The sequence below is a fragment of the Corvus kubaryi genome, unplaced genomic scaffold, assembly GCF_017639235.1.
Source record: "Corvus kubaryi isolate FWS band 111438036 unplaced genomic scaffold, C.kubaryi_AGA036_p1.0 37341, whole genome shotgun sequence".
Classification (NCBI taxonomy): domain Eukaryota; kingdom Metazoa; phylum Chordata; class Aves; order Passeriformes; family Corvidae; genus Corvus; species Corvus kubaryi.
Genome location: NW_024581112.1, coordinates 10,630,156 through 10,654,539, shown reverse-complemented (window position 1 = coordinate 10,654,539; position 24,384 = coordinate 10,630,156). Strand labels below are relative to the sequence as shown.

The following is a 24,384-nucleotide window of genomic DNA, read 5'->3' as shown; positions in this document are numbered from 1 at the left end:
GGAAGCGGAAGCGGGGCAGACGCGGAGCTTCTCTGGGTGATGTCGCCAGACCGGCGCCGACCGGGACCCTGTGTCCGGGCGGGGCTGGCGGCGGCTCTGCGGCTGTGCCCGTGAGTGCGGAGCGGTGCTGGGGGCACGGCCCGGCCTGCGCTGGGCGGGCGCTGCGGGAGCCGGGCGGGGGCCGCTGGATGCCCGGCGGAGCGCGGTGCCGGAGTCCCGGTGCGAGGCGTGGGGCGGGAGAGGTGGGCTCTCCTCCCGGTGCGAGCACGGCACTGCGTCCCAGGCACTGGGGCCGCGGCCCCCGCTCACAGCGCTCTGTGCCCCGTTCCGAGCCTGACAACCCCTCGGGGCCGCTGCCGCCGCGGGAGGGCCCGGCAGCGATCGTGGGGGAGATGCCCCGGGGGAGATCTGCACGCACCGCTTCTCCTGCCTTTTGCTGCCGTAGCCAGACCCCTGGGTTTGGCTGTTCAGCAGGGGGTAGATGCTGTTGTAGATGGGCTTAGGGCTGGGGCTAGTGCAGCCGCGCTTACCTTGCTTTCCTCCCTCATTGCCTTTTCTCCCAGCAAAAATCTTACTTAGATGCTCTTACGGCTATCTTTGTCGCTTTTCTCGCTCATTGCCTTTTCTTCCAGCAAAAATCTTACTTAGATGCTCTTATGGCTATCTTTGTCCTAGTGTCAGTCTTTATTACCCCTCAGTGTGAGCTTGGATGTTGGTTGTTTTGTTTTGTTGTGTTGTTTTCCCCTGGCTAATAAATACACTTAATAAGTCGCGTTTCACAATTACCCCTTGTGGGTGTGATCGTTTTTTAATTATTATCAATTATAAACGTGTGAAAGGGGTTAAGTAGTAGGTGTGTGTGGTGTGTTACTAATCTGTAGTTACTTATGTGGGTATGTTTGTGCTAGTTTGATTAACTAGTCTAGTTCAGTAGTCACAATGGAAATGCAATAGCCAACGCGTTGTCTGCTGGCAGCTGAAAAGTGAGTATTGGCACGTTTGAGCCTTCGTCTAGCAACCAGTGCCATCTCAGAATCAGTCAGATGGCAGAGTTCATCTTAAAATTCACTGGGCCAGCGTTCAAATATACAGCTTTACTCTTTCTTGCAAAACTGATTTGGGTGAAGAGGTTTTGTGCCTGAGTGTATGGCTGTAAGAACTATGTGGCAGTAAGTTGTTTGCAGCAGTTCAGAATTCACTGAACGGCAAGGGCTGTGTCATTCGGGAAGAGGGAGGGGTTTTTGTTGGTTTGTTTGTAAGGTTTGGGTTTTTTGGTTGGGGTGTTTGGTGGGTGGGGGTATTGTGGTTTGGGAAGCTCTGACTTTTGTTTTTATATAAGTATTTACCAGTATCTCTGAAAGAATAGGTTATACATTCCCTGCTACAAATTTGCTTTTTGTTTAGATAAAGAAATAACACTTTTCAGAAAGACTGCGATCCTCTCTGCACTTAGGACTTTGTTCTTGCTATTTCTAAAATGCAAGATCATGAGTCAGTTGGATCAATTTAGTAGAGAAGGTGTTTTCACCTTTAATGGTTGGAAGAGGTTTGTCTCACTGGAAGTATCTGCATTGCCTTATTGCATGCAGGTAACAAAAGAGGAAGTGTTTGAGTGGGAAATCTGCTTTTCTGTTTTCTGCTAGCTGTTATTGCATTGCAGTCTTGGGAAAGGTCTGGCTCCACGGGACAATTACTTTTAGTGAACAGCTGCTGACCTGGTTTGATTTTTGTTTTTCTTTAAAGCACCTGGAAGACTCCAGTGAAAATTGGAGTGTGACAAGTTAGCAGAGGAAGGGAGTTGTTGTTTCCATTCCATGGATCCCTTGGGTGCTCCTTCCCAGTTTGTGGATGTTGATAGTCTGCCAGGCTGGAGTGATGCCTATGAGGCCAAGCAGCTGGATTGTCACCAAAGTCCTGTTGAAAAAGCTCAAGTTGATGTTAGATCACCTTTTCCATACAGGAAAGACATCAATGAAAAAATTATCTTGTGGTAAGTTCGATGTGGCTCTTGTGTGTCTGTCATCTCTTCTCCATTTACTGCAGGATCCATATGTAATGATCACTGCTGTAGAATAGAGCTTCTAAATCCTATTTTCTTGAATCAAACATTACAGATCTGTGAGGAAAATAATCTTTTTGTTCACTGTAACTTTGAAAGTCTAGATTTTGCTCCACCGTAGGTTGTGCTCATGGGCAGTCCTCGATGCAGCAGACTGGAGCTGTACTTCCTACTGTGATAGGCAGGAAGTACATGCTTAGTATCCAAACCTAGTTAGGCACTTGGATATGAGGTTTTCAATTTTTTTTAGATATGTTTGCTGTCTACTAGCTTTTTCCTGTATTTTCTGGCTTTATTCTGCTTTTACTTTTCTGGTTTAAATCAGTATTTTCTTTCATGTGGTTCTTATGCCTTGGTTTTGGCTCTTCCTGCCCCTTCTTCCTCTGTTCTGTATTTTGTCTCCATGATTTTCTACCAAAATCTATTGATAAAGTGCAGTGTGCTGTGGTGAACTTAGTCCATCAGTTTTTCTTTCCTGTAACTCAGATACTTAAACCTGCTCTCTAGATGAATAACTCTTAACTTAATCACTGTGAAGGGAGAAGGATTTCTCAGGGATGCAGATTCAGGAATCAGCCTGAACCTCTTTCTGGTTAATAGATGCAGGAAATGGGACTGCTCATGGACTTCCCGAACTCAATTAAGCAAAGAAAGAGAGGAGTAAAAGGTTAAACATCTCTTACGGCTTGGGCAAATATGTGCAATTTCAACTGTTAGTTTAGTTTCTCCCTGTGCGTGGGAATCTTTATTTCCCTTCCTATGCTCTTTGATCCCAAAATCCCCAATGGCTGCTGCTGTGGCAAAAAGCAGGTCAGAGTTCTGCTACTCCATTGTCTCTTATGCATCTGTGCCTTGTTTATCTTCTGCATGTCTGATCTTTGAACAGCAGAATGAACATGATCAACTTCTGGGTTCACAATTTGGGAACAAAAGAGAAGAAAACTTGTCCAGCTGCAGTGTCACTCTAGACCCACAGTGGTCTGAGGAACAGCAGCAGTTAAGGTGCCCTGGATAGTCTGCAAAAATAAAGAAGTACGTTGAAAAAATTGTTGAAGTTTTGAAAGTAATATAACACAAGGACTGTCCTGTTACCCCAAGAGAAAATATGTGGGTTTTTGGAAGTGTTACACTCCATCAGTTTAACAAGCTGCCTTGCATGTTTGCTGTCTGAGCTGCCCTACATACAACTACAACACTGCCTTTTCTACAAACAACTGCTGAGGCTGGGACTGTTTAAGGAGCTGACGTTTTGCGTGCAGTCTGTCTTCATCAGGGAGCGGCAAAGGATGGTTCAGCTTGGCGAGCACGTCAGGGTACGCTACGCTGTGCGGGCACTGGAGTCCTCTTAATGCTTTTCCTGTAACTTGGCATTTCCTTGCTTGGCGGCACTGATTTGAGAATATCCTGCTTAGTTGTGCATTTATCCTGCAATAAACTGTTTCCTCAGGAAAGGAGATGTCGCGTTACTGAACTGCACGGCCATCGTAAACACCAGCAATGAGACTCTCACGGATAAGAATCCAGTATCTGAAAGTATATTCATGCATGCTGGGCCTGACCTGAAGGATGAACTCCAGAAGCTCAAAGGTAAGTGGCCTTGAGACATTTTTATCTTATTGAAATCTACTGTTCTTGCATAGTACAAAGCATCAAGATTGGGGCACAAACGAAAAAGGCAGAGCTTCCCCCAACCCCCAACAGCTGGTGTTAACGTGAAAAACACGGAGGAAACACATGCCAATCTAGTCTCTTTGCTGTTCACATTCCAGATAATTGAAATTCTGTGGCAGATATTTAAGTTGATGAGCCCTTACTTTATGATACAATAATTCCCATTGTTATCTTAAGCCACTTTGAGCAGTTAGCTTATCAGAGCTTTTGCTCAAGGGACCAGTATTGTACATCTTGAGATTTTATCCTGTTCTGTGTTTATACATTACGAAAGACAGAAACTGAAGTTTACCATTGCAGAAATTAAGCAGATTCTATCATACCCTTTGTGTATCCTCTTTCAGGATGTTAATATACACACAGTCTTTCAGAAAGATATGATAATAATAGATGGATTGATAAAATACTGCATGTCTAAGTAAAGTCTTTGTGACTTCTTAAGTTGATTGGTTCACTTGTCTCTTGTATACAACAAATTACTTCATTGGAAAGCTACAAGAGCAGCCTTAATGTAAGGCTATTCTAGAAATGGATGAGGTTTACCTAGATTCTTTATTAACAAAGCTTATTGCTGATCATGAGAGATGAATACTCAGCCTTTTTTTCATCTAACAGGCACTGGGAATAAGAGTTCCCTTATTTTGTGTGTAACGAACAAGAGTTTATAGTTATCCAAGGTCACACAGAAGCCTAATATGGTTTGCAGATAAAAGTTCACATCTCTAGTATATGTTACTGAACTGAATTTTGAGGTATCTGTGTAGTACTGCTCACTGAATAACAGCTTGGTCTCCTGATGCAATAACAAAATGGATATAGAAGAGCCATATTTCTAATATAAACTCTAGTAGCTTAAATTACAATTGAATAGAAATCCTCTGTTTCTATAAAGTCATCCTTTGTTGATTCAGCTTGCTTTTTTTGAGTAACCTAGAAATAAAAGAGGAGGAAGAGTAACCATTTCATAACAGAGCGAAAATTCAGTGTGTGCTGTGGGTGGAAATGGCTGTTAAAATACCGTAGGTGCTATAGAATAGTTAGGACCCTGCTATATATGCCGGAACTCTTCTAAAATACATTTGGGTTTCTTGTGTGCACTGAGAGGTGGGAAGAGAGGGACTGGATTTCAAGGAGTCCTAAAGTCTGAGATCTGTCGGCTCTGTAGGGAGTCGTGCTCAACTTCTTAAATTCCATTTGACCCTGCTGAGTTATGTGTAGTTTTGCATCTTCTACCACAGTGAAAACACTTCTGTCTTCTCCCTGTAATGCATTCTGCTAGTTCACAACTCCCTATGAAGACAGTTTTCTTTTAATCTTGTGCCAGGAGCTTTATGGAAATCAGTTCTTCTGTGACACCCTACTGACATGTTGTGTGGGGGAGGAAGGAGAGGTTGATTTGGCGCTTGAGCACCCGTAGTACTGTCACAGTAGGAGAAGTGGATGGAGAGCTTAGTTAAGAAATCATTTTAGGATTTATTTGTCACCTCTGCTTCCTTTTTGCCCTCTTTCCCATTTAGCCTTGAAATTTTTCATTGGAGAATGTTTGTGCTGAAAGAGTGAAAATGTCTACGCTCTAAAGCTGTAAAATGCATTTTCAGTTAGGTCTCTCCTGCTTTATTCCTGCCACTTGGTATATATTCACATTTCACAGACTCCAAGAAAAATCATGATCTTAAAGCATGTGATATGGTGACCCTTCTAAGGCCTGTGCCTTCTTTAAGGCTCAGCTAACTTTTATGTTCCTGGGAGCAGCATTAGTTTTGATTCATGTAGAAATGCTACAACCAGGGGCAGGCTCACAGATGAAGTGCTGTTGATATAAGCTTGCCTATCAACAAATATTTGTTGCAGTCTAATAAAGACCTTTTGTAACAGCAATGCACAGAAATCTTCCAGCTCCAGTGATGCTTTTTCTCTGCCACACACATGATGTAGAGGATTCAGACTTTTCATTTTAAACTTGGAGAAAAGCTATCCTAATGTCTAAAATCTCATCAGATAAAAAATAGGATCTTGACTTTTTTCCCTGCTTTGTCACAGACTTGTGCAGCTCACCTCACCCCATATCTTAAAATAGGAATAATACCTACTTCTCATTTTAATTTTGTAAGTTTTGTAAAGATACCCAGGCAGAAGGCATTGGGAAGTATGAAGTGTGATCTAAGTATAGTTAGATTACTGAGCTACATCTGCTTGCCTGAATTTATTAGTTTCCCTACTGAGTTCACAACTATACCTCAATCAAACTTGCTTCATTCTTTTTTTCCCAAGACAAGTTTTTTCTTACAGGCCATTGCTTGCTCTTCACTAGTTGTGAGGTGTGGGCAGAGGAAGAAAAGTAACTTGATATCTGATACATTTTTTTGGGTTTGGCTTTACTTTTTCCATATTGTGCTTATTTAATCACTCTCTTGAGCCGTCTTAGAGGCTGTGCAGGAATTCAGAAGAGTCTGCCTAGTTTTAGTATGGTGTTTTCTTCCTTCTGATTAACCCAGAAGAAGCACAGTGGAGGTCTGTAGAAGCTAATGATGTGATTTGTCAGATCAAAAATTTTACAAGATGCTGGCTTCAAGGCAGCATGTGGTTGCCATTAAAAGGTATGGTTGAAGTTTTGAGTAAGGAAGATTCTCAACCTGGAATGTCTCTTCCCATAAGATATGCTTTCATGCATGTTGATAGCTTGCCTGAGCACTACGAGGAAAGAGTGGAGTGGGAGAGATGAACATCCCTGTTCAGTGAGCAGCTTAAGCCAAGCTGCTGGAGCTGCTGCCTGAGGGATGGCTGCAGCTGCTTGTTCTTGTCTCATTCCCTGTTGTGGGCACTAGCAACCTATGAGAAGATCAGGTTGAAAGCTAATCCATTGAAAATACTAGTTTTCAGTCAGATCAGAAAGCTGAAGTGCAGCTGTACAAGCAGAAAAAAGAAGGTTGGAAAATACTTGCCTTTGAGGGTAGGGAAAGAGAGAGATTAGAAGTACTTCTTCAGCTGTCCAGACTTGGAGTGGACGAGATTTAGGTGAAGAAAGGGAAGTTTAGCAGACTTTTCTTCCATGTGCTGAAGGAAAAACAGACTTCAAACACAGAATCTGTTCCTAGACTATGTAACTGAAGGGTGCCGTGAATAGAACGATTAAATGTATTGCTTGCAACTTCCTTGCCTTGAGACTAGATATCTGGTCTGCCCAGAGGGTATGAGCTGCATAAGGATCATGTATCTGCCTTGTGGACATGAAGAAACTTGCAAAAAAAAGCAAGTTACCTCATTCTGGGAGCATAAATTAAACAAGTGTTTTATCTATTCAGTTTTAATAGCTTTGCCAACAACTGGTTTGTTTGATTAAGGAGACCTGTAGTCATTTTATCCAAAAAGCAGTCTCCCCAAACCAAGTTGTTAAATTCAGAAGGACTTTTTATTGTTAGCTGTGTGGTATACTTGCGCATCTGTTCTCTGCACATTATTAAATCATTTCTTCCTTTGGCTCTGTAAGTAGCGTAGTAAACACTGCAATTAAGACAGAATTTCTAGCAATATCTGGTTTGTCCTTATATGCATAGTTTTGAAATTGAGAGGAATGAGCACAGTTCACCTCCTCAGCCTGACTGGGTGCTAAGCAGCTGGTATGAGATAGGATGCTATCCTTAATATTTGATGTCTCTAACACTGCCTTCTGTGTATGAGGTGGAGTTGTCTGACTGGAGAAAGACAAGGGCTTGAGTACTTCTGGCTTTCTTGCCATGACAGGAACACTTATCCTTGTGGTTTTTTTCCTCAGGTTGCAGGACAGGTGAGGCCAAGCTGACAAAAGGGTTTAACCTGGCTGCGCGTTTCATCATTCACACGGTGGGCCCCAAGTACAAGAGCCGGTACCGCACCGCGGCCGAGAGCTCCCTGTACAGCTGCTACCGCAACGTCCTGCAGCTCGCCAAGTAAGCACAGCACAGCCTACACAGGCGCTGCCAGCTGGGGCACAGCTGTCCTGCAAACTCGGCTCTGCACAAAGATCTAACCTCTCTGAATGTCTTCTCATGTGTGCTGGCTCTGGCTAGGGACATGAGAACATAAGTGGCTTCATGGTGTGCTTCATGCCTTTGGTTATCTGTGCTGTGGTGTAGATAAAATGTGCAGAGAGATCTGAGATGGTTCAGGTCCTGAAATGGGATAGCTAGAGCTGTGCAGCATTCAGTTCCTCAAAGGAGAAATATTAATAATTGCTTTGAGTTCTGTGCTGCAGCAAGTGTTAAAGGAGCTTACTCCAGCAGCAATTTCTTGTGTGTCTGCAGCCATGTGCAAGCACCCACAGGCAGATCTGACCGCTGTGTCAGTTCACATGTTTGGCCTCTCTGCTCTTGTACAACAGCTAAAATTCTGAGTCAGGGTGTAAGGTTACTTCTAAATCTACAGTTGCAGCAGCTGGGTTTGTAGTTTTTTCCCCTTTTGTCTGTGGTATTTTCTACTTCCTCTTAACTGACAGGGTTTTTTCTTCCTATTTTTCTGTCTTCTTTCCTGTGTTCTGTTCGTCTCCTGTGACAGCTGCTGTAGTGGTAGCAGTTGCAAAATACACCTGAGCAAGAGCAATGTCAGAAAGCATACCTAACAATTTCTTATGGGTGGGAAGGTCAATTCTTCCAAGGCTGGACTGTGTGTTACAGTGCAATAGTAACTGTTTCATAATCAAGATTATAGCTAAGGTTTTTAGCATGTGCCAGTTTTGTTCTGCCTCAGAAGTAACAAGCAAAGTCAGGCCTGAACCATGTTAAAAACCATTTTAAAATTCTGATAGTTCTGCATAGTGAATGTCTTTTCAGTCAATCTATTTTCTAGAGTAACTTTTGATGTTTGTGAAACTGTCTACCAACTCTGAGCTTGCTCAAATTCCTTTGATGATTGTTGGCAACAGCTCTGCTTTACTCTTCTGAAAATGCGGCTCAGTGCTGGAAGCATCCTACTGGTCTTACAGTATGTCCCACTCCATTCTGATGGTTGTCTAACCATACCTAAGATTGAGTAAGCCACCTTGGCCTGTGTCCAGACCTCTATCAAAACAAAATCATTGGTCAGGTGAAGAAACAGGAGTGTGTATGCACTGAAGAGCACCTCCTTCCCCTTACTGTCAGTCCTAAACAGGAACAAAAGTATTTTGGAAAGGATTGCAGAGAGCTTGAGGTAAGAACTTAATTTAGGATATGAGAAACTGTAGGAACAACATAGCTGAAATAGAAAGAGAAATCTGAAAACAAGCAGCAGAGGAAGCCATGGGGAATAATTAATGGTTCTCTCCTTCTCTACTTAATGGGGGTGTGTACATCTTGCCAGGGAAGAATCCTTCTGCAAAAACCTGAAAGAGGATTACTGCTGCTTAGAGCCAGGGAAGAAATTATTGGTGTTCCAGTTCCCTACTGTCCTGAGAGATGGCTGTTCACACCTGGCTGTCTGTTCATTTGTTTCTCTTTTTCTGGATTCCAGGGAACAGGCAATGTGCTCTGTAGGATTTTGTGTCATTAACACTCTGAAAAGATGTTACCCCTTGGAGGATGCAACCCACATAGCACTGCGTAAGTGTGTTGGAAAACTGCATAAACTGGATGGCAGCATTCAGCAGGTCACTTACAGATTGCTCTTGAAATGGGGAAAGCTTTTTTTAGGGGGCTGTGGTTCATTAGAGGCTGTAAAAAGGCAATGCATTCCATGGTTGATCAGGAAATGGAAGATAAAAACAAATGAGCCTTCCTCTCAGTAAAGGTCCCTGGGATCTCATCAGTAAAGATCCATACAACTTGCATTTTTCAATGTGTTAATTAATAACCTGGTAAAGATGCTAAAAGTGAGGTGAGAGAGTTTGCTGGTAATAGAAATCTGTTCAGAATAGCCAAGATGAGGCCTTGCTGTTGAATACTTGTAGGCAGACTTGAGCAACCATGAATTTAGTCTTCTTAGTGTCATCAGCACATCCAAATGTAAAGTGATGTTCTTCCCCCACTGACCCACTCCTACAGGCTTCTGCCTTCACATGCAAAATGATGGGCTGATTATAGGCAGCAAAATTTTGAGATGATAATAGTTCCATGAAAACAGCTCAGAGGAGCTCAAAACAGCAAGCTGAGTAAGACACAACAAAATTAAAAATGTTATGCAATAAATCAGTGCTTTGTTCACCCTTTAAAGCTGCATATTCAAAAAGAATATAGTAGACAGAGAAGTTGAGGAAGTCAACAAGGACAGAAAAAGGCAAGAAATAGCAAAATGAGCTCAACACTTTTCCAGACTGGATTATACCAGACTTGAGGGGAGTGTGATAGATATTTGTAAACTCATGAGTGGCATGGAAATGGTGAAACGGAATCAGCTGTTCACTGTCTCCCAAAATAAGAACCATCAAACCATGCCAGTTCAGAACAAACAAGGGGAAATGGTTCTTATGCTTGTTACTTGTTTTATGGAAATTCTTACTAAAAAGCATTGCTAAAAGTTTTCAAATTTCCTTGCACTTGAGAGGGAGCTATATTTAAAAAAAAATGAAGACCACTGAAAACAAATCAGAAAACATCCTGGGCTGAAAATACAAAAAAGTGTTCAAACAATAATGTTATATATACTCTTGTTTACATACTTATATACTGGTTCCTACTCTTCCCCATCTCTTTTGGCTTTTTCACATGTTCACATACATTCAGAACTGTTTGCTGTGGAACTGCCCAATTGCATTTGTTCTGTAAAGTAATGTTGCAGGTCAACATGATTACACTGGAATTTGTGTACTGTAGTACACAGGAAGTGTTTGAAAATAGCTCCTTTTTTCCTTGAACTGTTTCTTGAACTCCCACTAAAGTACTCCCTGTAGATAACTTCTTCTATTGCTGTCTTCTGTTGTCTCTGTAGGTCTGTGTGCTACTTGATAAAATACTCCTGTACCAACCGATTTGTTTGGACACTTTCTCTCACGATTTACAAATAGAATTTTTATATGCCTCTTTGGCACCAGAGATTTTGTGTTGCTGAGCCTGTCTTGAAGCAGCTTCTGCTGTAGCTTACTTATATTGCTTTGCTGATAAATTAAGGCTCAGTGACTGGTTCTAAGAATGTCTGGTTTTAGCAATTTGCACTCTCTAAAGTTCTTGCAATTTGGACTCTCTAAGGGAAGGATTTAGCTTGATTTTTCAGGGCCATTGAATCTCATTTCACAGTCTAAGGAATGCTTAGTAAGCTAAAATCAAGGAGATTTATTCACTATTTGTGTCTATCTAAAGTCAGCATCAGGAGAGAGTGGAGATGGAACTTCCAGTATGCCCAGCAACCCATTTGGTGTGTTAAACCACCACTTATTCCACACTTGCCTACAGCCTGTGGAGCTGTTTAGTACGAGGAGAGATGTATCTCTCTTCTGCACTCTGAGTTCTTCACTTGCAGCTGTGTGTGTAGACTTCTTCTGTTTTGCTAACTACATTTAATCTGCTTCCTTGCAGGCACAGTTAGGAGGTTTCTGGAGATTCATGGAGAGACTCTGGAGAAGGTGGTGTTTGCTGTCTCTGAGCTTGAAGAGGTATCATCTTGGTATTCATTCCACCAAAATTCCTGGGCATGTTTGATCCTCTCTGCATCAGTAGAGCTGGATTTGGATTTCCCCTTCAGATCATGCAGACTTTCAGTCTTGCAGCATCCTTCTGTCCCATCCTAGCATAGCCTCTTTTCCAGTACTGTTCATGCCCTTAGCTGTCACTATGGACACTCTGAGAATCTTTCTGCTTCTGGCTTTTGTGTTCCTGAGCTGTGGACAGGGAGCAATAGGGGAGGTGATGGCATGCAGTTGTGCTGGATGCTGTCTGTTAGCCAGAAAAGAAATTCCTCACACAAAGTTTCCTCCTTACACAGAGATGTGATTGAAGAGGGCCAATTCAGCATCCCTACAGATCACCTACAAACCTGAAACGCTGCTTGCTGGCTTGTTGGAAAAGCAAACTTGACATTTAGTGATCTGTGTTCTGAGAGATGCAGGCAGTTTGAATATTGACTTTCTTTGTACCTTGAACTTGTTAATGGCAGTTCCTGTGCAGAACACCCATGCTGTGCTCAGATTCTGTGGCATCTGGGATAAGGAAAATAACTAATTTGTTGGGGGTCACAAAACTGCTAATCATATGGAGATAATCCATGAAGTATTACATTCTGTAGAGATTTTCCTTCATGTGGGGCAGGATTTTCTTGTTTGGTTGGTGCTTTTTCTTTTTCCCCAGACAGATCACTAAAGGTGATCTCTGTAGCATAGTGCATTTTAACATAGGCAACCTTTGCTGAAATCTGTTGTCCATGCATATTGCAACTTCATTACAAAGCTAAAGTATCTGCAATCTACCTGAGTTCATGCAGGTTAAAGCAGAGTCCTCTCAAAGTCACTTGCCAATGTGGCAAAAAACCCAAAAAGTTAACCTTTATTAAGGTTTCTTGCCTGTATTGTGAACTCACAGCCCAAAGTAACCATTGAGGGAGGCAGTATTTTGCCTCCAAACTGTTGAGAAGTTCCCTGCTACAAAGGCAGACGCTGTTTAAGCGAAGAGCATGGATGTATGATAGACCCTTCACACTTTTTTCTTTTTTGTAGGTCACTTACCAGAAGTTGCTGCCTCTGTATTTTCCGAGATCGTTGGAAGAAGAGATCCAGTCCTTGCCTTACCTCCCTGCAGATATTGGCAATGCAGAAGGGGAGCCAGTAGTACCAGAGCGGCAGATCAGGATTACTGAAAAGCCAGGCGTTCCGGATGGTGAGTTTGGAACTGGACTTTGGAATAAGTATCTCTCTGTGAAAGTCAGTGGGAAAAACAGAAAAGGAGGGAGAGAGGTGTTTTCCTACCACAGTGCACCTAAGGCAGGTTATAATGATTCCACTTCCCAAGCTGCCTCATTGGCTTCGTGTGTTCCCCAGCAGTAACTGCAGTAGAGCTGATCTGTCTTTTCCTTTCTTGGTGGAAGAGGTGGGTAGTTCATTCCCTTTGTAAATTTTTTCCCAAAGTGATTAGGATCTTTGAAAGTGCTTTTGCAGAATCTTCTGCAGCCCCTAATCAAAAAAGGCATTATGGTTAATGATCTGTCTTGTGTATTAGCAAAGTGTTGTTTATGTATTAGCAAATGTTGTCTCAGATGATAGGATTCTATTGATACAGCAGGGATACAGTGCATCAAACTATAGATGTGCAATGAAAACTAGGAGAAACTCCCTAAAAGCTAGATCAACCCAGAGATCAGTGTTTGGAAGTGGCTATCAAAATTCAGTGAAAGTCTGCTTGTAAAGAGGTTGCCTAGATGTCAGGGCTGAGGTGAGATACATATAGCAAAACAATTAAACATATTAATGGACATAGCAGGCATGTTCTTCTTTACTTGTTAAGCGGTGATGTGAAAGTTTTACAGCCTTGAACTATCCAAAGCAGATAACTTGGAATTCATCAATTTTCTGCTTTTGCATAGCCAGTTGGGATACGGCTGAGTATTTGATATTTGCTGCTGTGGCTGATCAGTGTGAGGCATTCAACCACTAGCTAATAATTTATGAAATTACTGGATTTGCACAGGTAGGAGTGAATTTGTGTAGTGGAATCCTGCACTCCTGTTCCATTGTTACTACAGCATGTCATGCTAAAAGGGGAAGCTCAGTTCCTGTCCAGATTGCCCAGAGAGACAGTGCTAGAAGTCTTAGCAACGTGCCTGGATGACATCAATTCAGTGGAGCATTCTGGTATTGTCACCAGCAAGTGAGCCTGCACTCTTCTATTTCATCACCCAGTCGTGTTGTAAACAAAACTATAAAAATAGCTACACTCAGATCACTACAGCATTTGTTCAGGAAGTGTCCAGTGATACAAAAAGTAAGCCCTTTCTACAGTACAGCTTCTAAATTGAATAAAGCTGCATCATCTGTGCCTCTGCGTGCTAATTTTTCCCCCTTTGACAAATAGGATGGCTGTAAAGCTCAAGTAGGATGACTGTAAAGCTCAAGTCACCCTCCCCAGACTTGTTTTTTGGGAGAGTTAACCCTTTGTTGTGAGCTGATGACTAGCATTTCCCATTTGGTTTCCAGGCAAACCAGCATTTTAAGGGAGTAGTTCTCAATCACGTGCTGTGATCTGCGAGTGGTACTGGTGAGGTGTCAGAGCCGCATCACGGTACCGCACGGGGTTTTGTGTTAGTCTGTAGCATGACTGTGTTGTCTCACTGGGAAATGTAGCAATTCATCAGCAGCATTGCTGATTGCCCAAAAATTTTACACCACCTTTGTTTCTACTGCAGATGCTTCAGATGAAGAGGGTCTGGAGACAGATTTGTCTTTCATTGGGTCCCATGCTTTTGCCCGCATGGAAGGAGACGTTGATAAACAGAGGCGCCTCATCCTTCAGGGACAGTTGTCAGAGGCAGCACTGCAGAAACAGCATCAGAGGAAGTGAGAATTTGCTTGTTCATGTGAATATTTGTGTTAGTTAGGACCAACCCTTACGAATAATGATTTTGTTATCTGTAAAGCCTAATCTTCCAGCAAGCAAATACAGGTAATGCCTGGTGTCACCCTGGATTGATGTGGTAGCCTCTTTGGCCTGAAGAGAGAAGGGAAGGGACAGTAAGATAAAAAGGGAAGCTTGTGATGAACCCTTTAGCACACCTAGTGCATCCAGCCAGCTGCCTTATCTGTTTGCCACAAGATGTCACTGTTTTGTCACCACTTTTTGTAGTGGGATCACTTGCTTTTAATAGTTCCCACTTGTTCCTGAGGCTCTGGGCAGGTAGCAAAACACTTTTCCTCCATTTGATAAATAAAAGAATGCTCAGACTTTCTCCCCCTTCATGCCCTGGTAACCCTAATGTGCATGATCACTTCTTTAGAAGGTAGTTCCATGCTGGACACCTCTCGAGGCAGGTGTTGGCTTGTTTTATCAGATGAGGCACTTTGTTGTTCATCATTCAAAGGGAAAAAAACCAGTATCACACTGGTTGCTGCATAGCTGTGTTTGACATCTAGACTTCTAAAGAAAATTTTCTTTTTTTTTCTGTCTTTTAAACACTGATATATTTAAATGGAAAAACCTCTGAGATCTTTTCAGCCCAAATGCAATGCCACTATAGTTACTAGTTGATAATGTATTAATATATATTAATTGCCCTAGTGAAAATCATTAGGTGTGTAACTAAGACACTAAATTTTATTTTTTAACATTTCTTTCTTTAAAAACTTGATAGTTGCTCCATAGGTCAGAAAACAGCAACATTAGAGAGGGCGCAGTCAGAAAAAGCTTGCTTTGTCCTTCCCTTCCCATATACCTCTTCATTTTATAATGCTAATCCAAAGGGGGATTAGATCTGACCAGATGTTTTTAACTTTCTAGTTATAATCGCTGGCTGTGTCAGGCAAGAGCTGAAGACCTCTCTGACATTGCTTCTCTTAAAGCTTTGTACCAGACAGGTAAGTTTGGGGTACTGATGACTAATCTATGTTGTCTCAAAGTAAAAATATTTTCTTTGGACTTGCAAATACATTAGGTCATGCTGGAAAGCATAGCTGTGTTTCTGGAGACAAAATCTGTTCAGCCCTTTGGCTGATATTTTAGGCCTCATGAAATTCCAGAGCTTACCTAGATCTTTGTGTGAATAGCAAGGTTGTGTGATACCTTCTGCTCAGTAGCTGCAAATTTAAATTCTTTTGTTTGCCTTAGGCAAGACTCTGTGGGCTAAAGGAGGTCCATGAGGCGTGCTCTGGCAATCTGTGCATTGGAGTTCAGAGCCTGGTTTCTAGGAAGAATTTTGCTTTGCTGGTAGAATTACAAGTGAAGGTGTTTGGTTTTTTTTAATAAAACCATGTTATTATTTGATATTTAGGTAAATATGAAGTACACAGGCAACATAAAATTGCAGTCCTTAAGTTTCTCAGATGTAATACGTGGAGTTTTTATCAGAATAGGTACTGGTATAGTGAGAGCAATAACTAAGCATATTTCCTCTATTGGAAACCAGATACATTGCAAAAGTTCTGAGCTGAGGCTCTTTCTCCCTGGTTTGAAAGGGCCCAAGTACAGAACCTGGCATGACTGAGAGAAGTTGAGATGTCTTTCTTTCTTTCTTTTGTAGGTGTAGATAACTGTGGCCGCACAGTGATGGTGGTGGTTGGAAGGAATATCCCCGTAACATTGATAGACATGGAAAAGGTAAGGCTTTGTAAAACTAGAGTTGTGTAGGTTACATATGAATGTTTAGGATGGAAAAGTCTGATTATAAGGATAATTCAGTGTTAATACTAGAAACGTTATTTGCAGGAGACTTAAGATGTTAACTAGAAAGTATTTTTATAGGCAGATGAAAATGTATACCCTTACAAACCTATGTGTGCATTGGGCTGACACTTTTCAATGAGGCTATTTTTAGAAAAAAACTCATAGTTTAGAAAAAAGCTCCTTTTTCTTCTCAAGAAGAAGGAGACTTACTCTGCTTCTATAACTGCCAAGATGTGAAGAGTGAAATGTAATGAGTCAAATGTGGTTTTTCATGGAAACAGCAAGAATATATCTCCATCTGTGAGGTCAGATAGACAAAAAAGACTTCCAAGTTATTACAGTCAAGTTGAAGACTTGGAATGTTGGCCTTGCTTTTGTAGCTGAAATGTAATGCCATCCAGCCCTCATGATTCTTCATTTTTAGAGGAAATAATGGAAGCATATTCAGATGTAATGCAACTGTGAAAGAGTTCTTGCAAATATAAATTTCATTTCTTTCTGCCTCAGGCTCTTCTGTATTTCATCCACGTCATGGATCATATTGCAGTGAAGGAGTATGTCCTGGTGTACTTCCATACACTCACAAATTATTACAATCAATTAGACTCTAATTTCCTGAAGAAGCTCTATGATGTTGTTGATGCCAAGTGAGTGTCAATAGGAAAAGAGCTCGTTCTGGTCTTCCCCTGTGCTATGCAAATATTTCCCTGTATCTGGTTTCCCATTTATTTGTGAGAGAGTTTTGCTGGGACAAAGGCCTAAATAACTAGTAAAGGCAAAAAGAAGGAAGAGGTGTTTTCTTTTCTTCTCAAGTCCATCTTTTTAACCAGAAGTTCTGTCCTCTGCAGTCTCCCTTTGGAGCTGTTAGGGAGGCACTCTGGTTGTGTTGTCTGTCACTGTCCAGAGCTGGAGCTTTTGGAGCCTGGCTTTGTTAAAGTATGTTGCTGGTTGTGAGGGGAGAGGCTTGGGTAACAGTGGCAGTCATAATTTGTCCTTACATTTCTTTCACTTCCTACTTGAAAGACTGAAGGCTGTGATGTCTTTAACTGAAAAATAACCATTCTACTTTTAAAAATCATTTTTCTTTTCCCTTTACATTTACTTTTTGATATCGGCCCTTACATTAGATCTTAACTTTGTAAAATTACATCACAGGCACTTAAGAAAAATGGTCTCTTTTGACAGTTGGCTTGTGTAGGTGACCTTAATTACAATTGACTTTTAAAAACTTTTTTGTTTCTCTAAACCAGGTACAAGAGGAATTTGAAGGCATTGTATTTTGTCCACCCAACATTTCGTTCAAAGGTAAGGTAAATCTTACTGAAGGAGAGTGTATCTAGCATGTCAGTGGAGTAGCATGTAAGCCTGTAACATGAGGAATGTGGAGATATGTAGAAGACTCCCAAAATTAGGCAGTATCTTCTGGATCTTCTGAACTTGAAATTCATCCCATCTTCAATCTAGCTGTAATCTTCCAGCCTTTGTGATAAGCTGAACCCCAGTGCAGTGCATGCTGTCTGTGCCCTGGTTTTTGTGTGCTCTTAACGGAGAGAGGTGGAAGCTTTGAATCATGTTTCTTTGAAAGGGAAACATCTTGTCATTTTTCCTGCTGTCTGGCTGGCAGCGTGATGAACCATGAGCAAACACTCAGGGAATTCATTTTTGTGTAGTTCATCTCCTGGATGTTTCACCTTTTCTTTCACACAAGAGGTGGCACGTGTGTCCTGCGTGTCACTTCAGAGCTGCCCTGGGAAGGGCACAGGGCAGCATTAGGCAGCAGTGAGATTAGTCAGGGATAGAGTGTAGAGCAGCAAAGATGGGAAGAATGCTTTTGATGCAGTACAGAAGAATCCTGTTAATCCATCAGGAGACAAAAACGTGAATTTGTCATGCAGTAAGTTGTTACCCTTGGCTGGGATCTGTGTGGGGCAACAGAAGATGGAGCTGGTTCCCTTCTGGACTTCACGCCCACTACTCCTATTGCAGCAGTATGAGTACTTCAGATGAACTAAGTGGCAGCAGCAGCCCTTCCTAGAATTTTTGTTTGTCCAATTAAAACAGAAATCTGATCCTCCATGTTCACATCAGATTAACCTCTGTGTTTTTTCTGCTTTTTGCTGACATCAATCAAATTTGAGAAAATTATATGCCTGGAAAAACACATCTGTTTGCACATGTTCAGCAAGAATCTCTTTGCTAAATTTCCAAAGAGTCCTTTCTTTGCCTGTGCACAGCTGGGACACCGTGAGACTTGGAGCTGCCTTGTTTTTATGTAGATGAGACTGAGGCTTCCCAACAGCGTAGCTTCCAATTTCTGTTAGGTTATTAGTTATTCCCACAGGGTACAGATCAGAGGTCTGTGTCCTAGAATTAGAGCTTCCAGCTCTGATGCTAATAAAAATGTAGGAGCTGGCAGAGAACATTACTAAGGTCACAAAGTCGAGTGGAAAAGCTGAAGCTAGGAAGTATTAGTGTTTTAGATTCTCAGCAGAACTTCATCCCCCTCCTCTCCTCTAAACATTTCTGTTTAGTTGAGAAACACTTTTTTGTTGTTGTTGGAGGATGAGAACTCATCCTCACTGGTGTCTGTTGCCATCTTGTCTCTCCCTTTGGAAACTGCAGTGCGACTTAACAGATCTGTAGGCAAAGCAGATGGTTGGTGGGAAGCAGGGAAGGTGAGAGACACAGAGTTCTGTAACTTGCTGGAAATAGTATTGGTTTGTATCCTATTCTGGCAGCACAGCTGGAGGCAAAAGAGAATGTGTATCCATGTCTTTCTGCCAATCTTCTCTATAACTGGAAGGCAAGCAGGATTGCTTTTGACTGTTGCATGGACTATCAGCTTATGAAACAATGATGGGGAATAAGCAGCAGAAGGCATAGTGAAGAAGATGGCTGCTTAGAGGGAATGATTTTTCTTTCCCCTTCCTTTTTTTGGATCTTTCAGGACTCTTGTCCCTATGGAAGACTGCTAGCTCAAAAGCTTCAAATTTCTTTAAAAAATGTTTGGCACATTCATCTTCCTATTTGGATTTCTGACTTCCTTCCCTAGAAGTAGTAGGAAATACCCCATGCCTCAAATTCAGGAGGAAGGCCTGTGCATTCATGTGACTTCCCAAACATATCACCCTTGTACATAGGTCTTAAATCTCTGGTATAAATTGTCCCTTTCACAGCAGTATTGAATCCTGGCACAGTGGATGGCTGCCATCTGTCAGAGTCGCTTTTGCTTATTTATGGGCTAAGAGGGATCAAGAGGCTTTTCATCATGTCTTTGGGAAAATCATATGTCCCTAGAACACCAGCATAGTTCTCCATGTACTTTATGGTGCCAACAATGATTCTTTGTTTGGTTTCTAGGTATGAAACTGTTGTAAATTATGTGTTTTCTGAGGATAATTGCCTGTCTAGAATACATGGAGTTTGGTGTGCTGGGAGGAAGGTTCAGCAGTTGTCCTAAAGCACAGAGTAACAGAAGCAGGGTGAGCCACTGTGCAGTCCATTTTTGTACACTGCTCCTGCCTTTCTTCATGCTTTGAGTGTTCTTGTGAGCTGTGAAACTGAGCTGTTCTTGTCATGAAATCGTAGCAGAGGCATCAGCACTTTTGTAGGCTGGAGTGGCTCTTGCTGTGTGAGCGCTTCGCTGCCGGGCCTCAGATCAAGGTACCCATCAAGTGCCATCACAAGCTCCTTTGTACTCTTGCATGTAAGGTTACTCCTGCTTGTTGTTGATATAGCTGCTGATAGATAAATAAAGGGCTTTTGGAGGCATTTTTATGTGAATCCTCTCAGCTGCCCTCTTCTGAGTGCTCTCCAAGCAAACTTTCTCAGAGCTTGTATTCTGAACTGAACCATAAATGGCTGCATCTGAAACAGTCTCACCCAGAGTAATTCTGTTTTCATTAATTGGCTGTGAATCAAGAATGTTTCAAAGCTGAAACATACCCGAAGACTCAAATTAGATATTCATAATCATCATAATCTTTGTATTTGTCATGAACAATTTTTGTTTTGCTTTTCTATAACAGTCCTAAAAGCAGTTTCTGAAGATCAGGTGCCAACGGAAAGGTTGTTGCAAATCACTTTGGTCTTTTTCTACACAAGATCCTTCCAACTGGAATAAAATTTCCCAGATCTTAGTAAATTTCTCTTTGAGATATGACCAAATTAAGAGATTTGTGACACAGCTAATCTGTGTTGCTGGTTTTTTGTGGGAGACATGCACTCATACACTTAACTGTGGGTTTATAGCTTGGCAGAGTGACTTTGACAGCCTTTTATTTAGATTCAGAATATCATAACAAAAAAAAATGAAGGGAAACTTCAGCAGATGTCTAGATTTTTAACTTTCTTTGGCTGCTCTGGTATAACTTATTCTACTTTCAGTGCATTAACAGAGATTTGGTTTAATTTAAAGTTCCGTGTCCTGTTACCAATAAGAAAATAGCTGCTCTTGTATTACTGTTTCTATAACCTGTGATTATCAAGAGTAAAAGTAATAAAAACTCCAGAAACATTTCTGCCCCTCTCCCTTCCCTCTGTGTTTCTGGGTAAGATGTCAAACTGCAGTGGCTAGTATAGTGAGAGGAAGAAAGGGAAAAAGAAAAAACCCTTTTCCCAACAGCAGTTTTTGTGATGGCTGCAAAAATACTCCCTATTAGGCTTTTATACATTAAACATCCATAGCAATTATGTTTAATGATTGTCATTCATAACACACCTTGAAATCCATGCTACTTTGGTGCAAGATTGAGAAGGTATTTTTCACTCATTAAACTGTCACTTAGTGTCACTCATAAGAGGTCTTGTTAGAACAATATAATGAATAATGGATGCCAGTAAAATCTGTCTCCCTGCTTTCTGCTATCTCTAATTCTGCCCTCAACATAATGAACTGATTTCAAGTGTTCTGTCGTATTCTTTACCTCCTTTTCTCCTTTTCATTGTTCCTTTCTCATTAAAATAAGTTGTTTTGAGGAGGCAGCAGTTATTCCAGGACAATTTTTAGGAATTGACTTTTTCTTTGAATGCTGTATTCAGGCAGATAATTTTTATTGACTTATTCTTACAGCTTCTTTGAAACTCTTGTTTTCCTCAGGGCTTTTTTTGCAGTGTTGCTGTGTTTCTGTTAACTTCCTGCAGTCAAAGCAAAACTATCAAACAGAATGACAGGATGGTCAAGGTTATAATGGACTCTGGAGGTCATCTGCTCTGACCCCTTTGCTCAAGAAGGGTCAGCAAGAGCTGGTTGCCCAGGACCACGTGATTGATCCCTAATATGAGCATTTGTGGCCTGTAGAACAGGTTTCTTTCTTTTTCTTCAGTCTGCCAGGAAAAGAATAGATAAGAAATAAACAAGAAGTAATACAGAACTTAATTTTGGAGAAGGTGGGTTGAAAAGGTAAAGCCTGTGCAGTCAATCTAGGCAGGACTGGATTGCTGTTTACTGGTCTTCAAAAACAAAAATTCCATATCCAGTTTATACCCAAAACAGACAGAGGTGTGAATACTTGAAGTAAAATCTTGTAGAATAAGTTGTTAGGCTTATTCTTGTAGAGTTAAATTGATAAGGCTTTGATTAAAAAGGTGGTAAAACAAAAGCTCACTCAGACAACCCAAAGCAGAAGGGAGATTTCAGTACAATCTTTGAACTGCCAAAAGTCTCCCTTTCTCTCCATCTAATTGGCCTTTCTTTCAAGTGAAAACTTGAATGTAAAGGGTTGAAAATGCTTCTGACAGAGTCAAATAGGTAATTTTCTGAACTGGCTAAACCTGGAGTGAAAACGTGCCACTATACTGATGGGGTTTTGAGGACAAATAGCAGAATAGCTGTCACTCTTGGACTGTAGAAAGGGACCTTAAGCTGGCTATTTGGGGAGGGGTGGGTGTAGAGTCAGAAAACATGAGCTTGACACTCTCAAGACACTGCTTGCTAGCAGTTGGTGGTGCATACTTCCTGCCCTTGTTGTGTTACTGCAATGATTTTAGCGTTTCAAGTTCAACTCAAGCCTGTTTCACTGTGGAGTATTACACTGAACTTGAAGGTTTTGAAACAGCACCTTGTTAATTGGTTTTTGTTGGGTTTTATTTTCAGGTCTCAGCATGGTTTTTCACAACCTTTACAGTCTCAGGGCTAAAGGACAAAATCCACTATGTGGAAAGCCTTCAGCAGTTGTTCACAGCCATACCCCCAGAACAGATTGATCTTCCCCCTTTCGTCCTCGAGTATGACGCCAGGGTGAGTGACTGCCTGTGGCCACCATGAGTCTCTGCCCTAAGAGCAGTTCTTGTGCTCTGCAAGAGCTTTAAGGGAATTGACTTCTACATCTTAAGAATGGGGAGAAGAAAGAGGGAAGGTTCCTAGAGAGTCTGTGTTGTTCTGTGTAATGATTCTCTGATTTTTTTTTTGTTTGTGTACATCAGCCCAAGCAGAGGGCTTGGCTGAGAAGGAGGCTGCTTTCCCATTAGAGCAGTCTCCTGTGTGCATAAAAGGCAGCTTACCCGTCTTCAGCCAAGAACTGTAATGTAACACACTAACAGCCTGTGACAAGATAATATTTGTGTTAGCTGCTATACACCTTACACTGACTGGAAAAAAGAAATAGTAGCTGTGTTTTGCCTTCTCTGCCCCACATACTAACAAGCATGTTGGAAAAGGAAAAAAAAAAAAAAAGAACAAAACAGCAAGGAAAAGTGGAACAGTAGAAAGGTGCCCTGCCTTTGTATAGGACTCTCTTCTCTTCCCTTCTGCACCTCAGGTCTCTAACCAAATGGTGGAATGAATATGGCTTGCATTGGCAGAATCATTCCAAAGCATATGTGATTTAACTACAAAGTAGTAGCCAGAGCTGTGTGTCTGCATTAGCTGCTCTGGCTGAGTGTCTGGCTATGCCAACATTTGTGGCTTCCTGGCATCACAACTTTGGCTTAGTGGCAAAAGTTTAACTTGCACTTTTTGCTTAACACAGGCAAAAACAAGGCCTCTGTTTGCCTGTTTACCAGCACAGTCCTCTCCTGGGTGAGTTGTGGTAGTCACTGTACAAAGCCAGAATACCTAATTCTTTCTGCCTCTGTGGCACTATCATTGCACCAAGGTGTATTGGAGAAGACTGCTGTTCAACTGCTTATTCTGTTCTCATTGCAGGAAAATGGGCCTTATTATTCTTCTTATCCTCCATCCCCTGACTTGTGATCTGCAGTCCTGTAATGCTGCCAGTTTCCCATGGATCCAATGACCTGATGCCTGCCAAAACCTGTGCATTTACCCATGTACAGAATTCAGAGAGAGGGTTTTCCTCCCCCAGCTCTGGTATTTTTTTACTGATGAGATATTTTCAAGCACTCAAGCAATCAGAGAACTTTATGCCACTGTGAACTGCACAACTATTTCAAATATATTTATCCAATGTAAAAGCTGATTTAAAGATCACTAGATGCATTTTTTGTTTGTTTGTTTTGTTGTTGTTGTTGCTGCTGCTGTTGTTTTTTGAAGCTGTTACATTATTTTTCTGAAGAGACTTCTCTTTTCTGGGAAATCCATCAAAAGCACTTGATCATGTTTTTAACTATTAGTCTTTTCCAGCTCTGTTTGTAATACCCATTTCTGACTGGTCTGTACAAATATGGTGTAGTACCAGCCTGACACATCACTCATCATATGGTCTGTGTTTCACATCTGATTACTTTCCCTTTCTGTTAGTACTGATTACTTTAGTCTTGACCCAGCAAAGCTGTCTGGAATTGGGAATGCCATGTCTGCAGGCTGACAGACCACTACAGCCAAGCCAAGATTACTCCAAGACTTAGTCCCATAAACTGCTAGGTGAGCTAGGAGCCTTGAAAAAGTTTTCATTGGATGATGTGAAGGACCATGTCAGGATGTCACTACCCTCCCAGCAAGAATAAAACTGAAAAGCATTTGTGGTTTCTTTTCTCTAATTATACTCATTTATGTTCTCCTTTTCCATGGCCAGATATGTTTGTATAAGTGGATGCCATCTGCCTAAACCATGCATGGAGGGGAGGGGGCAGTGGTGGCTTCAACGCCAGCCTCTGGTGGCAGAGATTGTTTCTTGGAAATACCAGTGTCCCTCTGATTTCCTGTTACACTGACACTCATTGATTTTTGACAGACATGGTACAGGCAAGAGAGCTTAGCCACAGGTAACTTGAGGAACTGGAGGTGAAAAGTGTTTCAGGGCTGCCCATGGAAAGTTAAAAGAGGAGGGAGAAGGCTCTACAGACCCAAGTAGAGGAGGATTAAATCCTTAGTAGGAAGAACGTCACAACACTACTGAGTATGAAAATGACAGTATGATTTTCATTATTTGATTCAAGCTGCTTTCCTGCCCTAACTTCTATCTGCTACTCTCTCTACCAAAATTCAGTTTTCCTTGTTTTCCACTTCTG

General features: G+C 41.6%; 1 protein-coding gene across 2 annotated transcripts; it reads left to right on the top strand.

Annotated features, from left to right (window-relative positions):
- The first annotated feature begins 1 nt into the window (after position 1).
- GDAP2 (ganglioside induced differentiation associated protein 2) lies at positions 2-23,892 on the top strand. 2 transcript variants are annotated; one of them, XM_042031189.1, is made up of 14 exons: positions 2-110; positions 1,744-1,990; positions 3,507-3,646; positions 7,503-7,656; positions 9,194-9,282; positions 11,191-11,267; positions 12,324-12,483; positions 14,006-14,156; positions 15,094-15,170; positions 15,833-15,909; positions 16,483-16,622; positions 17,226-17,280; positions 22,070-22,213; positions 23,120-23,892. In XM_042031189.1, exons 2-14 carry the CDS (start codon positions 1,815-1,817, stop codon positions 23,165-23,167), a joined length of 1,488 nt encoding a protein of 495 aa, XP_041887123.1. In that variant the 5' UTR covers positions 2-110; positions 1,744-1,814; the 3' UTR covers positions 23,168-23,892. The 2 variants fall into 2 exon arrangements, with proteins under 2 accessions (XP_041887123.1, XP_041887124.1); XM_042031190.1 differs by lacking the exon at positions 23,120-23,892 and having other exon boundaries at positions 19,336-22,114.
- Positions 23,893-24,384: the final 492 nt, after the last annotated feature.